The 15,707-nt window shown below is 43.5% G+C and overlaps 1 protein-coding gene across 16 annotated transcripts in view; it reads left to right on the forward strand.

Annotated features, from left to right (window-relative positions):
- The window catches only part of FHIT (fragile histidine triad diadenosine triphosphatase), a 1,583,000-nt gene that overhangs the window by 1,547,931 nt on the left and 19,362 nt on the right, over window positions 1-15,707 (forward strand). For all 16 annotated transcript variants that reach the window (XM_017343924.3, XM_002713411.5, XM_051852260.2 and 13 more), the window contains one exon: window positions 15,139-15,245. In XM_017343924.3, coding sequence (XP_017199413.1) covers window positions 15,139-15,240 — 102 coding nt within the window. In that variant the 3' untranslated portion in view covers window positions 15,241-15,245. The remainder of the gene's footprint in view (window positions 1-15,138; window positions 15,246-15,707) is intronic.

The raw sequence follows: 15,707 nt of genomic DNA on the forward strand, positions 1-15,707 counted from the left end.
GGCTTCTTTCTTTAAACCTCACGGACCAACCCCTGCTAGCTTCAAGCTTTTCTTCTATAGTTCTCTCACCTCTTGCTCACCTCTGTCAGCACTCACAGAAGTGAAGAGAGTGAGTGCTTTGCTTTTGATTAGGTTTTGGCTTAAGAGAATATTGTGGCTGGTTTGACCTGTCAGAATACTCAAACTTTGCTCATACCCACAATGAGGCTTTATCTTTCTTGTCATTCCTGTGTTCACTGGAGTTGTATCTGTAACTTCCTTCGAGAACTTTTCCTTTGCATTACAACTTTGCTGTTTGGCACAAGAGGCCTGCCTTTCCATGTTTCTCAGCTTTCGACATGCCGTCCTCACTACGCTTAATCATGTCTAGTGTTTGGTTTAAAGCGAGAGATATGTGATTCTTCCTTTCACTTGAACTCTTAGAGACAATGGGAGGGTTATTAATTTTTTTACACCCAGAAACCTTTTATTCAAGCTATACAAAGCTCATGGATTTCATCAATACAAATTTAGGAACATATTGATTCTTCCCACTAGCATCCTCGCTCTTCTTCCTCCTCCCCCTCCTATTTCCATTCTTATTTTTTACTAAGATCTATGAATTAACTTTATACACATGAGATTAACCCTATACTAAGTAAAGAGTTCAACAAATAGTATGCAAAAAAAATAACTGTTCTTCAACAGTCGCCTATTTTCAGTACTGTTATCTCAGAGAATAGGGAGGGCTGAGGAAAGGGAAAAGATGGGGAAATAGTCCAGCCATCAGAGCACACACAGCATTTATCAATTAAGTTTGCCATATTGAAAGAGTGTGGTTTGTGGAAACCCCAAGACAAACACAATAGTGCTATCAAAGATTACTGATCCGATCACAATCACAGTAAGGACAACATAATAAGTCAAGTTTTGAATATGGTGAGAATTACCCAGTGGTCACACCTAGACATGAAGTAAGCACTTGCTGTTGGCAGAATGGCTCCAGAAGACTTGCTTAATGCAGGGTTGCCCGCATTCTGCAAAGATGCACAATAAAAAAATACTAAAGCAATGTGCAGCAAGACACGCCTGGTATCAGAGGGTCCTCAAAAATTCACAGGAAATGCATATGTGAAAAAGCTACTCATAGATTTCAAGGTCTTTTGCACTAAAATAAATGTATCTTTCATTTTTATTTTCCATTTCCTTCTTGAAGTACCCACATATTCTTAAAATGCATGTATTTTGGAATTGTCTTTTAACTTTGTAGAAAAGCATCTTGCTACATATTACCTTTGGGGTATATTACTAAAGCCTATGCCTATGGACTGTGTCATTATTAAACATTTCTTTTGTTCACTGTATAATATCACATTATGTGAATATGTCAAAGTTTAGTTCTCTAATCTGTGTGGGACATTGGTCCTTTCCAGGTTTTTGCTGTTTTAATCAGAGTCATTTTGAACATTGTCATTTACGTCATCTTATGCATGTGCAAGACTTTCTCTAGGGTATAATACCTGTGCATAGCTCTACTGGACCTTGGGGTATTGGAGATATTAAACTTTGAAGGTAATGCCAGCCTGTTTTCCAAAGAGGTTGCTCCTATGTATCCTGTCACCAGCAATGCCAGAGTGAACCAAGGGGGCCCTCTGTAGACCACAGTATTGCTAAATTTGGATATAGATCTGATTCAACAATGTGTGAAAGTGAAAGTGATATTCTGCTGTGTGCCTCAGAGCTAGAGCTGGGACTTAAGGGTGGAAGTTGGAGGAAGGGAGATTACAATTTATGGCAGGGAAAAATGGTCTCACAGCATGACATGTCAATAAAGGGTCAGATTGTGCTGGGGAGTAGAATGGTCCGTATCTTGGGAGCACTCAAGCCACAGGATGGTAGCACCATGGCTGAAGGACATCAATGTCCCATGGATGTTTGGACTACAGAACTTCAAAGATCTGTACCAGGGGCAGGTGTTGCAGCACCGCAGGCTCTCCTACTGCTTGGGATGCCCACATCCCATATTATAGTGCCCGGGTCCAGTCCCGCCTTTGCTTCTGATCCCATTTCCAGTACATGCACACGCTGGGAGGCAACAGATCATCTATCAAGTACTTTGTCCCTGCTTCTAGGTGGAGCCTGGAATGGATTTCCTGACTTCTAGTGTGCCTGATCCTGCCCTGGCTATTGTAGGCATTGGGAGAGTAAACCAGCAAAGAGAAGATCTTTCTTCCTCTCTTTCTTTCTCTTTCTCCATGTCTTTCAACTAAATAAATAAATACTTCGAAAAAATATTAAAGAAAATGTCTGTGCCAACTCTAAGGACCACTGTTTTTTCGAATATTTTTTTCTGAATCTTTATACAGATAGCTGAAATTATAAGAAGTTATTTCAAAGTATTTTTACCTTCCCTCTCCTACAAAACTCCCAACCCAACTTCTTTAAACCCTTGAGAAGCACTGAGATGAGATTAATTAAAAGATTAGAACTCTTAAAAGATTTTTATGAGTTTTTCATTCATGAAGTTATAACTCCAAACAATAATTTGTTCAGCTTTAATGGGACTATCAGATACTCAGTTTAGAAAAAATACAAAAAAAAAAAAAAAAGTCCTATCTTTCTATTTATCTATATCTGTCTCTCCCAGCCTCTTTCTCCAGTGCCTTTTGAGCATCTCAGTAACAAATAATTGGGAGGTGAGATGCACAACAGGAAGCTGAGGGAAGTGAGGGTATCTCTTTCCTAGCCTGATGCTTCCAAATACTCACAAGGCCGGCATTGCTTGTGAATTTTTCACTGTGATAAAGCTGCATGCATGCGTGCGTGTGTGTGTGTGTGTGTGTGTAGTTGCTTTACATCTGTGTTGCCTATGCTGATTTGTGGTTTGTGTACAATTAAAGGGCATATGAAATGAACTGTTGAACCGAAAGCAAGGAAACCTCTGTTTCTTTCAAGTATCCCTGATTTAAAAAGAAATGTTAGAAGGCCACTGTGACAAAGGTCAGCTGTCAGGCACGGTAAGCTCAGCGTTTCAGCTGCATCTGAGGCTTTATGTCTTCATTAAGGAAGGTTTTTAAATGGAATAGAGAAAGGCATTTGGGAAAGGTTGGCTCCCAATTTGTTTATGCGTTACACGGGCCAGGTTTTCTGAAGGGCATTGGAACAGCTCCATCAGATACTAATGGATTTAGAGGCAGCAGAGGGTATGTTACTTCCAGTGGGCGAGCGGCAGCTTTGGCCGGTGCCATTTTGTAACCAGAGGCAGAACAGTCATCTGGTAGAAGGAAAGAATCCTGACCGATCCACTGGATTGGTGAAGACCTCTGGAATACAGATTTCGTATTAGCCAGTTTCCATGTGCCCGCATGTGGGTCCTTATGCCAGGCACCTGGCTGGATGGTTCTGGGGTAGCTCTTTTGGCTATGCCAAACATATGGTAAGCCCTCGCAAAGCAGTTTGCAAGGGCAGCTTGTGTCTCGGCTGCTTTGAGGTGGTCACCACTTGTGCAAATGTCTTGCTGCTCACCTGTTTCTCTGTGGAAAGTTTCCTAGTAGCACACCTGATGTTAAGGTGAGTGAGAGGCCTAGTAGCCAAACATGAAGCCACAGAGCGGCACTGCCCACATTCAGAGGTCATATCAGGGCCGGGTGTTCTGCGCTGGCCTCCGCACTTTCTGCTAAGTCTGCACTGACTGCCTGTTTGCTAAATGTTCTTCTGAGCCTTGCACGACATAGAAGCTTAAGAGTAGCTGTTCTCTAGTTCTTGTGCCTCCAGCTGTGTAAAAGGAGGAGAGATTTTTCCTCGTTATTAGTCAGCTTTTCATCACTCTGACAGACACCTGGGAGGAGCATGTGGGGAAGCAAGAAGGTTTATCTCAACTCAGTTTTGAAGATTGTCTGAGACCAGGCCTGTGCAGGCACCTGATGAGGCAGGATGATGATGAAGGCATAGGCATGTGTTGTGCCAGGAAGCAGAGGCAGGGAACATTCCTGTCCTTCATGGGCTTCAAGCATGGCGGCTTCACCCTAGCAACTGAATGCTTTCTGACCACTCTCCAAGGCCTCACCTGCGGACAGTCTCCACCCAGGTGCCTTGAACCATTTACAGCAATCCATTAGCTATTAACATAAGACTTTGGGATCTAAGCCTCCAATGCCCATGCCTTTGGTGACCCCCTAACTCCTATGCAAATCCTAACACCCACTTTTCCACCTTCTCTTGTACTCTCTCTTTGGAAACTTCCTCACTTCCTTGGGACATGGGCAATTGTGGGTCCCTCTTAGCTTAACTATCGCCTCCTCAGAGCAGTCTCCCCCAACCATGGTGTGTAATGTAGTTCCCTCTGTTATTCTCTCTCACGGTATTCACAGATTTAATTACAGTTGGTCCTCTCAGTATCCACAGACTCATGCAACTGTAGGTCAAAAATATGAAAGTAGTTTGTACTGAACGTGTATAGACTGTCGCCTTTGAGGTGAGCGGTTGGTGTATCCTGGAACCAACACTACCTAGACACAGAGCGACACCTGTTCTAGATAACTGTTGCCTTCTTTGTGTAGTGTAAACCTCCCCTAGAGCACTAACTGTCATTGAGTACCATAGAATTCAAGGTATGGTGTGTAGGGAACTGTGATACTGGCGGAATAATTGGAAGAGGTCCACAGAGAAATGAGCTTCAAATGCACTGGGGGCCTGGATTATGTGAAATCCCCACTGTATCTAGTTCAGCCTTTTCCAAAAGGGTTGTCTCTGGAGAACCCAGTCCCTGCTGCCTGGAGTATGGTGTTGAGAAGGGCTCTGCGATGATGGTCACACGTATCCCTTGTGTACCTGGTGCCCGTTTCCTTCTCCTAGTCGTGTGTTTGCTTAGCTTCTGTGAGGTGCCTTTGGAAAAAGAAGCCACATGCAGCTGAAGCCTCTATGAAATAAAATGTTCAGGAGATTCAAATGCAAGCAGAAATTGCCCCTGTGCCTTTTCCCAATCCTGCTCTGAGTACTTCAGGTTGACATCAGTCTGGTATTAAAGGAGAATGCACTTGTTCAAACACCAATATCTGAAACACAGGGGGAAAGGCTTACAGAACATGACTGGCCAAGGAAATTGCTTTTTGAATAAATGCTTCCTTCTCTGAAGTTTGTTCCATCACCAGCCTTTCTTTCATAGGAGTTTCATTTCATTTCTTGGTGAGCACGCTTTTTAAAATCCAGAGGCCTGAGGAAATCAAAGTGACTGAACTCTCTACCCCTATGGCTTCCCTGATTTCCTACCCACTGAAAAGCCTGTCGAGCTCACTCACACAGCATGGGGCTTGGGACAAGGAGTTGGTGCCCAGCAAGCACTGCCCAGGGCTGGGATTGCCCCTCCCATCCTCAACTGGACCTTGATGCCAGACTGCAGGTGGAACTCTGTTTGCAACTGTAGTTTTGTTTTCCATGCAGCTTTCCCACCAAGGTTTCAAAACTGTGAACCAGAAGACAGTGTCTAAGAATCTGCAGAGGGCAGCCAGAAAAGGATAACTCTATTCTGAATAAGTGTTGCCCTGAATTAGTCATGTGACACTGGTTGAGGGATTGAAATTCCCATGAGAGCTGGGTAAATGATCTGGAAAATGGGAATGATAAACTGTATAGCCAATAGGTTGGGAGGGCACAGTGCAGTGAGGACACAAAGATTAATGGTACTCAGATTATTTGGTCTTTTCTACCATGTATATGGGAACCAGAGAGGAAGTGGTTTTTTTTTTTTTTTTTTGTTTTTTTTTTTTTTTGCCAAATTAGACATCATTGAGGGATTATTGTTATTTGAAGAACAAAGAACTGCTGGGTGTATGCAATTGATTTCTCTCTGGAACCCTGTAGTCAGCCTATTGCCATAATAGGATTTTTATCGCGAATGCCGAGCCCGGCTGTTAGACAAGATCAGTCTAATCCCGTACAAACATGAGTCTCACTACAGTGAGCTAAGAAGAACATTTTAGCAAAGGGGTGTGCTAAGTCAGGTTTATACTTCACTCTGTCTGTGCCAAGGATTCCCGAACACAGTGAATCCTCTGAAAGTCCCTTCCAGGTTCCCGTTCCTCAACAGCCCTGATGTGGTGCTGTGAGAAAGTTCTAGATGGACACCAGCCATGAAACAGTATCCCAGGTCCGGGAGGCTGTGCTGGGATTTACTTGTCACAGATCCACATTTCAGGATAGTTTCACTTGTGCTAGGTGCAGTGATTAAAACTCCCCTTGGGACAACTGCCTCCCATATTGGAGTACCTTGGCACCCACATTGGAGACCCAGACTGAGTTTCTGGACCCTGGCTTCAGTGAGGTCCAACCCCAGGTGGACGACTGAACCAGCAGATGGTTCTCTTTCTCTGTTTCTCTACCCTGGAAATAAAAAAATTACTTTGAAAACTCCAGCTGAGGAGCCGGAGTTGCACTTTGCTGAGCCACTCCTAACAAGCATTGGGAGGAAAATTATAAACTTTAATGTCCAGTAAGTTCAAGCAATTTCTTAATGGCAGGTATACGCTTCAGCAAACCTGAAATGCTTACCTTGGTTTGCACACATTTTATCGGGTGTTTGGGACACTTTGAAGATCATTCACAGTACAGTTAGTTGAGTTGTATTTGATACAAATGGTGGTGCTGGCAAAGTCCCATTTGCTGCTTTGGCAATCAGCTTGACAATGTGATACTTTAAGTATAATTAGATAAGCAATTGAGTTCTATCATAGTACAGTAGTTTGGTGTAATTGTTTTCCAGTGCTGTGATTTCCTAGTTAATAAATACTTTTGGGGGTTACAAATTCTTAAACATTAATATCTATATTCCTTGAAAGGGAATTATTGCTAATTACCACACAGGCAGCTCCAAAAGAAGTTACTTTTATTCTAGTTATGCTCACGTCAAAGCTTTGGCAACTAATCAAGTGATGAATGCTTCATTGATTACCTGAATTTCTCTCCAGTAAAGGGCAAAGATTGGAGCTTTGGGATCCTCACAGTGCACAGAGGGCCCTGGAGGGAATTTGCACTTTGAGGCCTTCCCAGCTAATGTTTAGTCTGCGGATGCAGCTCACATGCAGTATAAGAAGGGAGGCTCTGAGCATAGTTTTATACAAAGAAATACTTGCAGAATCCAAGAAATGCTAAAGAAGCAGACGTGACAGCCAGAGACTGGTGTCAGGTCAGTTTTCTGCCTCGAGTGAAAGGGAGGGATGATTCATTAGACCACCAAGACAGGTTGAAGTGGGTCACGCTATGCTCAATACCCATACTTAGTGAGAGGATGTGCAGGGTGGAAACTGGCGTTGGGTGGTACAAGAAAGTGAGCTGTGTCTCGGGATTCTGGATGCTAAAGGCCTGGTTGCAATGGTCCAGGAAGGCCTCTAGGAGACTTTGGGAAATGTATGATAGAAGACAGGTGGAAAGGCTATTGGGCAAGGCTGGAGTGGTTTTCCCACTGGTTCCGAGCAGCCTCTGCAGGGAATCCAGGATCCATGTGTGCTCTACAGAAGGTCTGTCTCCAGGGAGGTTCCAGGCCGTTCCTACTAGTAGGCTCCTGTACTAGCTTATGGGACAGCTGGGCTCCCTTCCCCATTCCTGCCACCCAGCACCCATTTCTTGTTTGACTACTGCAGCAGCTTGTATCCGTCTAATTCCTTCTCTAGCCAGCCCATGCTTTGTGAAAAGTTACTCTGTCTTTTTACTTCCCTGTTTTAAAACTCTGATATCTTCTCCTTGCATGAAAAATAGGATCCAGACTTCGGGGCCATACCCTCAGGCTACAAGTGATCTGCTATCCAGCCTGATGGATGCCTGTCTCTGATTCTATGCTTCCTTCTCTCTGAGGCTGTGCACTTGCTGTTCCTTCTCCATCCAATACCCTTCATCCTGATTCTGTGCTTGACCCAGCTATTCTCATTATTTGTATCCAGCTTAAATGTCACCTCCTCACTGAGGCTTTCTTTAATAGTGCCCCACCTGAAGTTCCACCATCCACACACATCCCTATAAGTGTACTGTCAGCCCTGCATATCCATGGGTTCACCATCCTTGGATTCCACCAACTGTGAATTGAAAATGCTCGAACAGAAGACACTGTATCTCCTGAACAGTATAGTTTTTCTCATCTTCATTCTCCAAACAACACAGTATGACAAGTATTTACATCACATTTACGCTGTCTCAAGTGTTATCAAGATTTAAAGCATATAAGTGGATGTACACAGGTTATATGCACAGTAGTGTGCTATAGAAGGCACTTGAGTATCCATGGATTTCAATTTCTTTGGGACTTGGGGGGTCCAGGAACCAACACTCCATGGATGCCAAGGGATGAATGTCCTCTGGTTTTTATCAGAACTGTTATGATTTAAAATAATCTTGGCTCCAACGAACCTGTGAGAAGACAAAAGTCCTGAAGCCTTCTAGAGTTCAGTTTGGTAGAAACTACCTTTCAGCAAGTGCTGAAAGGGCCACCTTTCAGCCTCAACTCTTCAGGAGCCTTCTCTCACCTCAGTGCGTCCCCATCCGTGAGCCACTGCCCAAGTTGCCGATGCCATGTTTATATCCCCCTCCCCCATACTATTTAATGTAAACATATATAAAGTAAACTCACATATCATAGCTTAAATAAGTTATAAAAGAGACTTGAGCTGACTAGCTGCAAGTAGCAGACAACCCTCACAATAACTGTGATTTAAACACTGGAATATGGTTATACTCTAGCTAGCATCTAGGTAGCTTCTCCCTGTAGAAATCACGTTGGTTCTGTGTTATAGACATAATCAAGAAGAGACTTTATTCTTTTTTTTGAAAGGTTAGAGAGAGAGGGAGAGACAGAGAGGTCTTCCACCTGCTGGTTCACTTTCCCAATGGCTAGAGCTGGGTCGATCTGAAGACAGGAGCTTCTTCAAGTCTCCCATGCAGGTGCATGGGCCCAAGCACTTGGGCCATCCTCTGTTGCTTTCCCAAGTCCTTAAGCAGAGAGATGGATGGGAAGAAGAGCAGCTGGGACATGAACTGGCACCCATAAGGGATACTGGCACTGCAGGCAGAGGCTTAGCCTACCATGCCACAGCACTGACCCTGAGACTTTCTTCTTGATTAAGCAGAAAGCCTGAAAGACTATGCTTTCAATAGGATTCAAAACTGTTTGCAGCTTTGCGTTTGAAGGACTGGAAACCACTTGTGGGCCACTGAGACCTATATCCCATCTTTTAATAATGTGACATTTAAGTTTCTCAAAGTAACAACTGCATGTTAGCGCTCTTGAAAATTGGGTTCATGGTTGCTCGCTGCTTAGCGCTCATGAGGCTGAAAGGAGTAGGGAAAGCCCCTATGGACCACACTGCCAAGGAATGGGCACATGCCCACATCCTGTGCTGCTGCCCAAAAACACCCCTGTCCTCAGAATCCCAGCATCACCCTTAAAGCCCAGTCCAAATTTCTGCTTTTCAAGTCAATGCCAGATCTTGATTCCTACTGGAATTACTTTCTTTCTCTCTCAGACATTCTGAGGACACTTTGATGGAACTTTTTGTTCAGTACTTATGCCAGTCTGACTCGTGCTAAATTATGTATGGATAAATCTGTCTGCCCTATTGAGCAGTGAAACCCCAGAAGGCGAAGATTTTTGGCTTATTCATCTTTATATCCTTCATAAAACCTAGAACAGAGTCTGGAATACGTCATGCGCTCAACAAATTCTTGCTGGTTGAAGTGAACGTAATAGGAGAATCAGATCTAAGGATTTATTTTCCTAGTCAATGCAATTATTTTCCTTTTGAGGTTTTGTGTATATAAACTCCTATGTAAACAGATCCATCAACCCATAAGAAACGGTTTCTTTGAAAGCACCTCGCTCTGTATATAGTTTTATAAAACTGGCAACAGTGGCATACATGATTTTATAGCAACAGCCACATTTATATTCAGCCAACTGTATTTAAGAAGAAGAACATTACATTGGCTTAGCCCCTTTTGTAGACACTTCAGCATTTACTACATGGTAGTTCCAAATTTTGAAGAGCATTTACATTATTGTGAATCATTCCCACTGTATTCCATTACAGAGCTATAAAAATGTCAATAGCCAAGGCGACTTGAGCATTACATTAGAGAATTAATCATTATCCCAATACACCTTGTGATAGTACACTCCATGCACAGGAGGGAGCACAGTGTCAAAATCAACACATATCAGTACTTCAATCAGAAATCCTGTTAACACTGCTTTCCTTGAAACTCATCTCGAGCAGATAAAATGAGATGGCTACAGATACACGTGTGTTTTACTTGTTAATCGGTTTTCAAAGCTGGATAGAAATAGAGTTTGCTTCGAGGCGCTCTCATAGGCTACAATATTTTGAATGTGACTAAAGACTTTGGTTCAAGTTTTTGCACACTTTGTCACTGTGGTGTGTCCTTGCCGCCAAAAGATAAAGAATAGGTGAGAAGTTCCAATTATGGTTGCTGCATCATGAGGACACGGATGTGCATTCAGCCCTGAGCTGAGCATTTTCACCGTGAGCTCAGTCACATTTAACTCAGGGTCTTCACTGCAGGGTGGAGAGAAAGACAGCTGCAGTGCATTGAATCCCAGACAGAGCGAGGTGGCAGCAGTACTGTCATTTTATGTACTACTAAGAAGAGAAACACTGCCAATTAAATTATGACACACTATTCATTATAGGACACATTTTTGATTTCAGGATGTGCGAGTATGGAGAAGTGTGCATCTTAGAACTTATGAACTGTGGAATTAAAATAGTGCTGGTGCTTTGTGCTACATTCCATATAATAATCATAGTAAACTCTAGAGTGCACAAAATGCTTGATCTTCTCTTGGCTGGTTTCTTCGGGCCTTTTTTAAATTTTTTTCCCAGGATACATAGTGAGGCAGGTTTGAGAACAACTCACTTACCAAAGGCAAGCCTATTTCACTGCCCTATTGAGCAGTGAAACCCCAGAAAGCAGAGATTTTTGGCTTACTCATCTTTATAGCCTTCATAAAATCTAGAACAGGCCGGCGCCGCAGCTCACTAGGCTAATCCTCCACCTTGCGGCGCCGGCACACCGGGTTCTAGTCCTGGTCGGGGCACCAGATTCTGTCCCGGTTGCCCCTCTTCCAGGCCAGCTCTCTGCTGTGGCCAGGGAGTGCAGTGGAGGATGGCCCAAGTGCTTGGGCCCTGCACCCCATGGGAGACCAGGATAAGCACCTGGCTCCTGCCTTCGGATTGGCGCAGCGTGCCGGCCGCAGCGGCCATTGGAGGGTGAGCCAACGGCAAAGGAAGACCTTTCTCTCTGTCTCTCTCTCTGTCACTGTCCACTCTGCCTGTCAAAAAAAAAAAAAAAAAAAAAAAAAACACCCTAGAACAGAGTCTGGAATACGTCATGTGCTCAACAATTTCTTGCTGGTTGAATTGAATGTAATATGAGAATCAGATCTAAGGATCTGAGGGGGAAACTGAGGCAGAAAATGGTTAAGGCGCTTGCTCTCCTAGTTCTTGGTAAAGTATGGAGCAAACCTCACTTTCTTATTAGGCACTTGCTAGGTAACTCAGTGTCCTTTGTCACTCCCAATTACAATGCTGTTTCTTTGTGAACCCAAGGTAACTCTCAAAAACCTTTCAGCTGGGTTATAGCTGCAGCTAGCACTTGGCAGATCCCATCTCACTAAGAGTCAACCATTAGGTGACCACCTTCCCTATGGGATTGCCTCCTGATGACAGTAAAATGGGATTGTCTGATTCAGTGATCTAATACCAGGTGGAATATCTGCTGTGTTATTAAGTAGTTACCACCTTTCCCTGGGATAGCTTAAAATAATAGGGAAGTTTCACTCAAAGTGAACTTATCTTTTCATTCTGTTAGTCTCTGAATTTTCTGATGGTCCCTCGTATGTGTATGGGCTCTATTTACACACAAACTTTTGAATGCAGTGCTGCTGAACGATGAGTGTGCCGTACAGTTGTTTGACAAGTATATATATATATATATTTAAAATCCCTAAACCCAGGCTATCTGAAGCCAATTAAAACAAAATCGCTGAGGGAAATTTTATTTTTCAAAACATTCTTTATCATTCAAGCAGCCAGTCACTGTTGGCCACAGGTTTCTATCTGTGGCTTTTAGTAGGAATATCTCTTAAGTTTTGAAAAGCATGTGCAACAGAGTTTTGCAAATATGAGTAGTGTCATTTTATTTATTTCATATCTCCTCATAAACAACTTCGAAGCATTGGCACAGTGTTGCCATCTGTAAGGCATATGACAATAACAGACGGCTGCCTAATCACCAGGAAGGCATTAATGTTCACGGGCTCGCAATTGTTTGGATTCATCTGGAATGATCTGTGTTGATGAGGACACTTAATGCTTGATTTCTGTGTCTTCCACTGGCAGCCCCACAAGTGGGAAGGCCGTATTTCCTGGGTATTGCATTGTTCGTTGTCATCCTATTGAGTTGTTACAAGATGGATTTATAACAGACCTAAAGGTAGTATCAAAATGAAAATTAGTTCTTGGGTGGAATAGCAATTGTGTTTGACTTGCCTGTAGCAAGTGCATCATGTCTTTCTATGCGAGGAAGGAAATGACTTCTTAATGTGGTTTTCTTCCACTAAGGAGAATTATATCTATGTGGCAAAATGTAAAACCAGCGTGCTGGCAGCCAACTTCCAAACAGAAGATCCATGACCCTCATAAGCATATTTGTGGCCTGGTTCTATGCTAATAACCCTCATTTAGGCTCCTACTTACCCCGCGTGGAAATGCAGCTCAGCTGGAGAGTGAAGCTGTAGTTCCCTCGCTGTTTTGCCTTCTGTATCAAAGTTTGCTCTAAATAAATGGAGAAACTTCCCCATCTGCTGCAAGCTGCCAGGGTTGGGGTCTCAGGGTTTTCTTTAGAGTGTTCTGAGATAGAAAACCCTACTATTTTAGTTGGATAGATTTTTTGCTGAGCTGAGATTAATTTCAGAGGCTCCAACTTTTAGGTGAATATGTCTGATGGAGTGGAACAGAATCAGGAAGTATCTACTTTTCGGTGGCAAATACCCTCCAGGACAGATAAGGCAAATGATGCCGGTAACAAGCCTGGCACCTGTCACTATCTAGCTACACTCAATTTCCTCCTTAGTAAATGGGGTTAAGTAATATCTGCTTGGTGGGTCATTGTAAGGATTAAATGAAATAATGCATGTCCAACAAACTGCCTTTCACATCATCAGTGCTAGCCATCATTGCCATTAAATCATTTGTCTCTGTCTGAAATAACTTCACAGAAAATCCTACACATTGCCTTCATTGAACAATTTATACTTGAAGCATTTTTCTAGGTTTAGAGCCACACAGGAAAACAACAAAGGTAGTTAATGAAACTAAATTTTGATAGGAGATTAAAGGGACAACATTAAGCTTTTCCAAAAAAAAAAAAAAAGTTGTGAGAACCTTCTCTTTTTGATACAACTGAAACTGTATTCACTCCTTATGTAACTCAGACATATACAATATTTAAAAAAAATATTGGTATCTAAGGAGGATTTTAAAATGTTTCCCTTGACTGGGACCCATTGTTAATTTCAATTTTGTTTAAAGATCTATTTATTTTGGAAATCAGAGTTAGAGAGAGGTGGGGGAGAGATAGATATTCTGTCTGCTGCTTCACTCCCTAGATGGCCACAACAGCCAGTGCTGAGCCAGGAGTTTCACTTGGGTCTCCCACTTGGCTTCAGAGGCCCAAACACATGGGCCATCTTCCACTGCTTTTACCTAGGCCATTAGCAGGGAGGTGGATTAGAAGTGGAATAGCCGGGATAAGAACTGATGCCATTATGGGATGTCGGGGTCATAGGTGACAGCTTCACCTACTACACCACAAAGCTGGCTTGCATTGTTAATTTTTGATAAGTTGTTTTTGTTTGATTTTATTATTTGATTTTGGCTGCCTGGAGCCTCTTTTGATGGAGATACTAATTTCTTCCTCAACTCATGGTGCTTGCATTATCATAAATTTTCTTGGGCTAGGTTCACTGGACGAAATGGCTCAGAGGTGGTATAAGAGAAGCTAAGTTAGGCCGGCGCCGCAGCTCACTAGGCTAATCTTCCGCCTTGTAGCGCCGGCACACCGGGTTCTAGTCCCGGTCAGGGCGCCGGATTCTGTCCTGGTTGCTCCTCTTCCAGGCCAGCTCTCTGCTATGGCCAGGGAGTGCAGTGGAGGATGGCCCAAGTGCTTGAGCCCTGCACCCCCAGGGAGACCAGGATAAGCACCTGGCTCCTGCCTTCAGATCAGCGCGGCGCGGCGGCCACTGGGGGGTGAACCAACAGCAAAGGAAGACCTTTCTCTCTGTCTCTCTCTCTCTCACTGTCCACTCCGCCTGTCAAATAAATAAATAAATAAATAAGAGAAGCTAAGTCAAAGAGATTAGAGGTGGAGCATCCTTAAGCTACAAATCTGGAATGCTCTGAAATGTGAAACTTGGAGCTGCAAGCTGACATCACAGGTGGAAAACTCCACACCTGACCGCACATGATAGGTCACAGCCAAAACTCAGGTGCACAGAAAGTATTACACAACATTCCCTGAGGCTAAGAATATAAGGTGCATATGAAACAGATTTATGACTGGACTTGTGTCCTCTTTCCAAGTTACCTCACTATGTACTTGCAAGTATTCCAAAATATAAACACTTGTGGTCTGGAGAATTGTTGATAGGGAGTAGTCAAGCCATGGTAGGTAAACCACAGACAATCTTAGAGGGGCTGTTTATGGATTTGTGGCACACTCGGGGCCATCAGAGTCTGGGAAGCGAAATAAGTGAATGGTGTCTGCCACACATAAGATTAGAGAGTGGTAGAAATTCTGGTGAATGGAAGAATGTTCTCCCCTCCCATTCTCCTACTGTCAGCAGCCAATGACAAGGCAATAGAAGGTGACAGTGACCTAACCTAGCTGCCTTATTGAAGAAGCTGGAAATGTGGGTTCTTATGTAAAACTCTCCTCGTTTTCAAATTTTGGCAATGGATACAGTTAAGAGATGGATCTACCCCTATCAGCCTCTAATTTGCAGATTCTCTCTGTCCAGTCCTCCACTCCTAACATTTGTTCAAGGAGATTCCTAAGGGCCCATTAATGAGCTTTTTCCATTTATTTTTTCTTCCAAAGCTCCAGAAACATGACAAAGAAGAGGAGGACTCTCAGGCCTCTTGGAGATCAGAGGAAGAAATGGCAGCCGAAGCAGCGGCGCTGCGTGCCTACTTTCAGTGACACAGGTACAGACCGTGCCCTTCCTTCATCCTCACCAAGACCTTCCTGTGGGCTCAGGAATGGGGTGCCGAAAAGCAGCTTCACCCACATCCCTGGGCAGTGGCTATGAAAGACATAAAAACTAGAGTGGAGAAAGTCCTGGCTCTTAAAGAGTTCTTAACTCCCAACCCCGTGTCTGTCTGTCTCCACAGACTCTCTCTGTTTCTGAACTTGCTTCCAGGCCAGCTCACCCTACATACCCAGGCTTCCTTCACTGCTCTTCTGTCTCTATCAAGAGGATAATGCAAACCTGATGGTTGAAAGGTCAACATCCTTTTGGAGCAGGGATTGAGCAGGCATTTGGGATGCCCATGTCTCGTATTGGGGTGCCTGGTTTGGATGTCTGTCTTTTTAGCTCCTAATTCATGACTCAAGCTTACTACTCTGGGCCCTGGGAAGCAGTGGTTATGACTTGGGCAGTTGGGTTC

Source organism: Oryctolagus cuniculus, chromosome 10, assembly GCF_964237555.1.
Source record: "Oryctolagus cuniculus chromosome 10, mOryCun1.1, whole genome shotgun sequence".
Lineage (NCBI taxonomy): Eukaryota > Metazoa > Chordata > Mammalia > Lagomorpha > Leporidae > Oryctolagus > Oryctolagus cuniculus.